At 47.6% G+C, this 8,488-nt stretch overlaps 1 protein-coding gene across 11 annotated transcripts in view; it reads right to left on the bottom strand.

Annotated features, from left to right (window-relative positions):
• Positions 1-4,857: 4,857 nt before the first annotated feature.
• RIN2 (Ras and Rab interactor 2) overlaps positions 4,858-8,488 on the bottom strand; it is a 208,920-nt gene continuing 205,289 nt past the window's right edge. For all 11 annotated transcript variants that reach the window (XM_043883054.1, XM_043883045.1, XM_043883053.1 and 8 more), the window contains one exon: positions 4,858-6,715. In XM_043883054.1, coding sequence (XP_043738989.1) covers positions 6,392-6,715 — 324 coding nt within the window. In that variant the 3' untranslated portion in view covers positions 4,858-6,391. The remainder of the gene's footprint in view (positions 6,716-8,488) is intronic.

Below are 8,488 nucleotides of genomic sequence, written 5' to 3'. Positions count from 1 at the left end.
AAATGTCCTCAATTCAAATATGCCTTGAACTAATACTTCTCAAATTGTAACATGCATTTGGTCATCTGGAATTTTGCTAAAATGTGTGTTCGGTTTCAGTAGGTCTGGGAGGGGCCTGAGACTGACCAGCACCTAGGAGATGCTGGGCTTGATACTTCGATTGCATTTTCTGCAGCAAAAACTTCAACTCTCTGTGAAATGAGATTCTGCACTCTGCCAAGTATGGTATTTCCATGTGCTTATAAAAAGCAGATGCTTTCCAATGTCCTAGCAAGTTCATGTGTGTTTATTTTTAATTGCTTAAAGAGACTTGGGCAGTTTCTTGTTCTTTGCAATTTTTCATTCTTTCGTTTCACTGTTGATGCATTTCTGTTCTGCTTGTGATTGTATATCAATAGACTAGAGAAACAGAGAGCAAAAAAGATAAAATTGACTAACACTACAATCTGAGTCCACTCTCTTCATCTGTAGAATTGGCAGCAAGTAGGAAGCAAGGACACTAGAGATAAGGAAAATCACATCAAATGACACCTGATTCTTCTTTCAAAAGCCTAATGTATTTCAGAGTAATCCAGTTAAATAATAGACACGCATATATAAATATCTAAATGAATAAGTGAATATAAAAATACAATTAAAAGAGGAAAAGCTATGGAAATAGTCACTGACAGTAGTTGTACTTATCCATATGTCATTCCTTTCTGGGAAGCGCTGCTGCAGGCAACCTCAGGGGCAGACCCGCTTCCTCCTGGGAGGTCTCTCTGGCTGCCCCTGCAATCTCCCTTCCTCTCTTTGCCTCCTCTTGGCAATAGTCACCACTGGCCATGAGCCCCGCTGATGCTCTTAGCCAGGAGGGAACGCTGGGAAAATCCTTCCAGTTCACACGTGTATCTGCCATCACTGCCATCATCACCTCCATCATAAACAACAAGGCTAAGGGAAGGCATCCACTTTAATTCCCCCACACTGGGCATCCCACATACCAGTGCTCAGTGCTCAGTCGTATCCAACTCTCTGTGACCCCATGGACTGGAGCCCATCAGGTTACTGTGTCCATGGGATTTCCCAGAGAAGATTACTGGAGTTGGTTACCATTTCCTCCTCCGGGGAATCTTCCTGACTCAGGAATTGAACCCACATCTCTTGGGTCTCTTGTACTGTAGGCAGATTCTTTACGCCTGTGCCACCTGGGAACATGAACACTCTATATGTGTGTGTGTGTATGTGTATGTGTGTGTGTGTGTGTGTGTGTGTATGCTGTGCTTAGTTGCTCAGTCGTGTCTGACTCTTTGCGACCCCCTGGACTCTAGCCCGCCGGCCTCCTCTGTCCATGGAGATTCTCCAGGCAAGAATACTGGAGTGGGTTGCCATTTCCTCCTCCAGGGATCTTCCCAACCCAGGGATTGAACCCATGTCTCCTGGGTCTTCTGCATTGAAAGTGGATTCTTTACCATCTGAGCCACCAGGAAGCCCTGGTGTATACACACACACACACACACACACATATATACAAATGTTAAACCTTTGGTACCTGTTACTGCCTTTCTTTTTTTCATAAGAAAAATTGCCAGCAGATAGTAACACAGATGAGGAAGCAGAAATAACCAGTGGCAGTGGAAAATTTTCAAAGTTGATTATCTCATGATAATAGTAACAATATTCAATGTGCTGGTGGAGAACTGGGTACTAAGACTTCACATGGATTAATTCAGTGCCGTATGGCTCCCAGAGGAGTTAAGAGGAAGACGCTGTTAGTTCCTCGGCTGGTAAGAAGTGCCTGTTTGACAGTGTGCATGTTTGCGTGTTTTGTGGATAGATGCTCTGGATGTGATTTTATTTTATATGCTGTAGCTACATTCTTCAGCTTCCTAAATCGTTCCTAGTGAATTTGGTAGAACTGCGCTTTCCAATATTGTAGCCATGAACCAATTTTGGCTCCTAAACATTTGACATCTGGCTAATAAGATGTGACATATATGCCCAGTACACACAAGATTTTGAAGACAATACAAAAAAATTAATGTAAAATATATCTAAGATTTTAGATTAATTGTTGAACTATTATATTTGGGATATCATGGGTTAAATATAATAATTACTAAAATCAAATAAATTATTAGTAATACTGCAATATATTGCTATTGATTTCACCCATTTGTAATTTTCTTCTCTCTTTAATGTGGCTACTAGAATACTGAAAATCACTTATGTGGCTTGCTTCCTATTTGCATGGAACAGTGCCATGTTACGAGCACATTATCTTATGGTCTTTTGCTGAAATCAGACAGATGAGACCAAGAACTTGTGCTTGATTAGGTGTTTGGGGCTGTAGACAAGGTCTTACCTCTCCTAGGCACGTGTCTCCCGTAAGACCTGTGTCTTGCTCTAGCCTGGTATTTCTCAGCCCCAGTGGACTCACCTTGGAAACTTCAGTAAAAGTTGCTGCCTGGATCCCGCGTGCAGAGATTGTGATGGTCTGGACAGCTTGGCCATCGGGGTTTTAAAGCCCTGCAGGTGAGCTGAAGAAGCAGTGGAAGCTGAGAACCTGATGGAGAAAAAGGACCTGGGGACAGCGGGGCAGGGGAGTGGGGAGCGGGGCAGGGGGTGGGGGGGAATGGGGGCCGGGAGTGGAGGGGGCGGGTGTTGGCAGAGGGGCTTGGCTCACTCTGCATCTCTCCTAGAACTAGATAAGCATGGGGAAAGGTCAGAGCCCGCCCAGCTCATTAAAAACTAAACTCCCCCTCCCCTTCAGGGCCCTGGGGTGGGGAGGGGAGGAGTGGAACTCAGTTGGGGTGGGGTGGGGCTGAGAATGCTTTCAGCTGTGTGAGGTGACACTTCCCCAGGGACCCCAGGGACGGCTGGCTGTGGAAGTGTACGCTTCTCTCGCCTCCAGGGGCCACGGGGGAAACCACAGCCCTGAGCTGAGCCTGGCCTTACCCCCACCCCTCCCCCAGCCCCCAGCCTCTGTCCACAGGTTGAGCATCCTCCCCGTCCAGGCCTAGAGCCAGAGTCCAGGAGACGCTATAGCGGGTCTGTGTTTGGTCGAAGGAAATACTCAGATCCTTTCATATAATATTCTAAATGTCTACTATGTACAGAATTTCAGAATTCAGGCAACTTCCAACTTTTGAAGGTTAGCTTATTAGCATCGAGACAAGAAACTGCCCCCTCCAAACCCCCGCTGACTTCAATCAAGGCAGACTTGCCTGTTGAGCAGGGGTCTGGCTACCACTTTATTAAACATTATTGGCCCAGACCTTCCTGAATAATTTTTTATAAAACTTCCCCTGCATACCTTCCTGACAAAGTCACTGTTCCAAGGGGGGAGGTGCTGCCACCTGCCACCCATCCTTCCATGCTGCAGCGAGACATCTTTTTCGAATAAGCACGTGATCTCTGAGACCAACCACCAGATCTTCCTCCGTCTATCTCTTCTATTTTTCTACGATCCATTTAGGATTCTGCCATGTTATGTGAACATTCCCCTATGTCCAGGTTGATCAGGGCTCACAAAATGACCAATAACACTTTTGCTCTCAAATTCACCATCATGAACACGGCTTGGAAAATGATTACTTTTTAGGATTTTTACCACCAGATACTGCCAGGTGATGAAAATAGCTGTGTCCATGTATGTAACCCTTCCTCTCAAACCTTTGGGGGAATAAGTGGGCAGTGCTGAGGACCATCAGAGCACGCTCTCATTTCCAGACTCTTAAAGATGAAGGGAAGAGCTGCCCAGCAGACGCGAAGCCGCGTTTATGAATGAATGCATTCATGGCTGGGTTTCCTGCCTTCTGTGTTTCCTTACAGATCTAAAGTTGTAACTTCCACACAGTGCTGAACTACATGAACAGTTTCTATTTCTATTCTCTGTCCCCCAAGGAGAGAATACTTGGCAGCCCATGTAACGTTTAAAAAAAAAAAAATCCTTTCCTCTGGCTGGCATTCAACTTTTATATTTTTAGATTTGGAAATACATTTCCCTCTCCCTCCACCCAGCATATATATTTTTACTCTCCTCTGACTCCTTCCAAACTGCAGCAAAATCTGTTTCCTGGCAATTTGAGAAGTGAGAACTGTTGGAGGGGGGGAAAAAGTGAGGAGACATGTGATGCTGTCATGTTAGCATGGAAACATTGCCCAAGGACAAAACCAGGGGCCGTCTTGTGATGTTTTCTTCTGCTCACACCAGCGTCCTATTTTGATCTCACCGAAGTTTACTCCGGCGGCCCCCATTCAGACATTGTGACCCGCGTGAAATCAGCAGGGGAACCGACTTCTGAAGATAAGAAGAGCTGATGCTCTCACAGCCATCAGGACCAAACTGTCACTCGGAATTCATTGTAAATATACAAAGCAGGCAGGCCGCTCAGCTGTAGCTCTGATCTTAAAGTGCCCATCCTACTTCTGGGTTAGAAAGTTCATTCTTCAACAAGGACTTATCGTGTCATTGCTCTCTGCCAGGCTTGGCTCCAAGCAGCAGGAACAGGGCAGCTTCTGCAGTGTTGGTTTTGCAACAACCCTAAACTCTCAGCCTGGGCACTTTAGAGGTTACATAAGACCTGGGCAGCAGGGGTGGGGGAGAGAGGGGGCGGAGGCGGGAGAGGAGTGTCTGCAGTACTCCCAAAAACACCAAAACCTTTCAGGTCAGAAGACCATCTTTTCCTTCTGCTGCAGGATTTTTGCCTCCTGTCAGAACAAGAGCTGGCTAAAAAAAAAAAAAAAACACAGCATAAACTTTTCTGTTTCCTGTCTGAGGATTATCTAACCACAAACACCAGCGTGGATTCCAGTTTTACATAACACTCTGCGGTACATCATTACACTCCGCTTCTCAAAGGAAAAGAGACAACGTGAGGATATTGCAAGAATTATTTTCACACATGAATTATTGTACAGTATTACAAAGAGTTATGTGCAAAACTCCATTAAAAATCATTTACAAAAGGAAGTACAACACAGTATGTGTTGAGGGTTCCAGATGTATAGCAAAAGCTTGAAAAGGTACAAAGTAGAAAGCCAAACAAATCAGATGACTGGGCATCTTTACACAGTACAATAACATACTTCTGTAACTACCTGTGTGACACGGATACAAGAATTCATTCTCTGTGCAACCCCCCGACCCCCACCCAAATAGGTTTCATAAAACAGAAACTGAACTTCACCACACATTCCTACAACACAGACAGGCTTTTTTTGGTGCATCGGCAAACTCCTTTCCAAATAGTATTTATTTAATTCGATGAAACTCACATTATGTGGTTTCTGCCCCAAAGAATTTGATGCTGTTAGTTTTGATTTATGTGGAAAAGGGGGGAAAAAAAAACTGTTGCTCTAATTTTTTTTTCCTCGTGGGGTTTTCAAAATTGCTTCCAAAAGCAAATAACATGGGACAGATTTTGCAAACCTCACTGCATATTTACAGTATTTTCAGCATAGGTGGTTCCTTCTATCTCCTTTCCCCACTTCCTTTAAGGAGCCTGAACCAGCAGGCTCCACTCTTTAGTCTCCTGTGAAGAGTCTGTATTTCCCTCTCAGTCTCTCTCTACATTCATTTCTCTCCTGATTCTCAGCATCACTTGGTGAAAACACAAAACAACATGATAGCTCTGAGCGTGAACAAGGTAACGACAGTACATCGGATTCCCAAAGGCATTCTGTGGCCAGTGTCAGAAATACATGGCTGTAAGAAACCCAGTAGTCTCTCCCCACAAAGTGGCCGAAACATCCAGTTACGGAAGAGAGACCTTTAAAATGCAATACTCTCAAATCCAGCAAGAGATTTCTTTTTTGCATCATTCAATGTTAAAATCACATGCATAATTATAGAATATCTTAAAAGTTACAAAAATATTTTAAAAACCAATCCTGACAGTTTACCTGCAACTGCTATAAAATCTTCTATGAAATATATAAAAACACAAAGGCTCTTTGTAAAAAAAAAAAGGAAGGAAGGAAGGAAGGAAGGGTGGATGAAGGCATCCACAGAACTGAGAGGTCCTTGATGCACTGCATCGGACCGTCTTGTCAAACGCCTGCTGTTGAACTCGAGAGAAGAGCTGGTACTTAAATGTTTATTCAGTACATATGCACACACGTGAGCCAACCCAATACCTGGCTGAGGGGTAGGCAGCAAGCCATGTGGGGACACTTGAACCAGTGGATGCAACTTTCCACCTCTGAAGGACAGACAGGTCCTCCTCTTTGCCGAACCTCAGCGAGCTCGCTGGGGAGTCGTGGTTAAAGATGCCCTTGGCCAAGTGGGCCTGTGGATGGCTCGGTCACGGGTCCTCAAGGAGATGACTGCACAAGACCGTGGACGCCAGAGGCCAGGTTGCTAAGTCTCCCCCTTTGGACACACCACTGGGAAGCCTCCACGAGTCCCCTAGGAGGCGCTGAGGTCTTCCTCCCCGTTCTGGAAGATGATGCCATAAGGATCCTTCTTGACGCGCTTGTAGACGAAGTGGAAGACGTGGGGTTGTGGCCGGCTGTGCAGCTCGGCCTTGATCTTCTGCGGGTACGTGTCCTCTGCGAGCTGCTGCCACGTTTCATCCACAAAGAGGAAGAGGCTGTACTCCTGGGGGTCGGCCACCTTGAACTTCTCGGCGCAAAGCTGACACACGTCTTCAGTGGTGACGTACGGCCTCACGAGGAGGGTCTTTCCTGTGCAGCCACTGTTGACCTCCTGGAATGCAACCCGGAGGTAATTCTGCAGGGGGCGGAAAAAAGAGATTTGGGGGGGACAGAGTCAGAAGAGGAAGAGAGACGGCACAGATGAACCCGTGGGATGCCAAGGAGAGGGCTCACAGGTGAGCCTCGTCAGGACACCAGGCCTCCCAGGTAGGGAAGGGGGCTGATCCCAGTCGGGACAGTGGAGAGCACACTGCATGGTCTGGGTTGCTGTACTGTTGTTATTGTTTAGTCGCTCAGCTGTGTCTGACTCTCTGCAACCCCATGGACTGTAGCCCGCCAGGCTCCTCTGTCCATGGGATTCTCCAGGCCAGAATACTGGAGTGGGTTGCCATTCCCTTCTCCAGGGGATCTTTCCAACCCAGGGATCGTCCCCGCGTTTCTCGCATTGGCAGGCAGATTCTTTACCAACAAGCCACCAGGGAAGCCCTGTAATTCATCCCAAGTGTCAGAAGCAGGAAGTCTGTTCAGCCCTGCTCTTTCAGTCCCTTTCATAACGCTGGGCTGAGAAATTCCTGGTGAAGAGTGTCAACTTACTGCTACCCTGATCTTATCCCTCTAGCCTCCAAAACTGTGAGAAATAAATCTCTGTTGTTCATAAGCCAAAAAAAAAAGAGTGTCAACTAGAAGTGATGCCAGGTTTATTCCCAGCTTGAAAAGTAACCCAGAGGGCAGAAGAGCCTGAGCCAGGACAGCAGGGGGAGACACATAACATGAGGACACAAGAGCACAGGCTCTGTTGGCTCTGGACCACCTTTTACGAGGCCTAAGCAGGGGCTATGCTGTTACTGCGGAGAGCCGACCAGCCTTCTCTCCCCTAAGGGCAATTTCACACCGTTGAACCCAACGCAAGGCTCCAGGAGGCTCTGAGTGCCCTGTGGAAAGTTGGTGGCGGTGGGGGGAACATGGATTCTGTGGAAAGACTTGGGAGATGTGCTGACTGGGTGCAGGGTGCTGCCATGTGGACATGGAAGGTGTCGGGGGGAGGGGGGTGTTGGCAGGCCCCGTGTCATAAGCAGTGCCAGGCGAGCGGCATCACAGGACAGACTGGGGTCCTGACCAGGGGCAGGGTGTCCCAGCCTCCCGCCCGGTTCTCCCAGCGTCTATGGCCCCGAATTATTCTTCAGTTCCACTTCTTCAGGAGTGGGGGTCACCAGGTAAAATAGGGGAGGCCCTGTTACATCAGATTTTCAGACAGAAAATAAATGCACATTCCTTTTCAAAACATGGTCGCCCTACTCAGGTGTGGAGGGGAGCGAAGCCCTCTGCCTGGGTCCCATGAGGTTCCCCTGAGGGTTTCCTGGGCTGATGGAGAAGAGAGCTCTCTTGGGAAGGACAGTGCAATCTGCACATGAATGATAAATTGAGGCTCTGAACCGGAACGTTTCGGGGCACCTCTGAGCACACACCTGCCCTGTTTTACTTACCCCTCCTCTCTCCTCCTGCGCCCCACCCCCAGCACACGTGGCTTGAACGCCTGATGTGCATTCACTCACTGACTCCTGAAGAGGACTTTGTGCAGGAGGCCTACACTATCCCCATCTGACCAGGGAAGAAACCGAGGCACAGAGAGGCTAGGTAACTTGCCCAAGGCCACACAGCAGGCGAGTGGCAGGCCAGCGTTCCAGCCTCTTGCCCATGAGGTGGGGTGCTGCCACTCCGGCGTGAGCAGACGCGTGTGTCTGTGAGCCTGACTTAGGTGTTCCGAGTGCAGCCTCGCTTCCTGGCTTTGCTCCTTCAGCCAAGCTGAGTGCCGACAATCTCTGTCTTGGGCCTATTCTAAGAAGATGCC

Source organism: Cervus elaphus, chromosome 23 (assembly GCF_910594005.1).
Source record: "Cervus elaphus chromosome 23, mCerEla1.1, whole genome shotgun sequence".
Classification (NCBI taxonomy): domain Eukaryota; kingdom Metazoa; phylum Chordata; class Mammalia; order Artiodactyla; family Cervidae; genus Cervus; species Cervus elaphus.
This window is presented reverse-complemented; position numbering and strand designations above follow the sequence as displayed.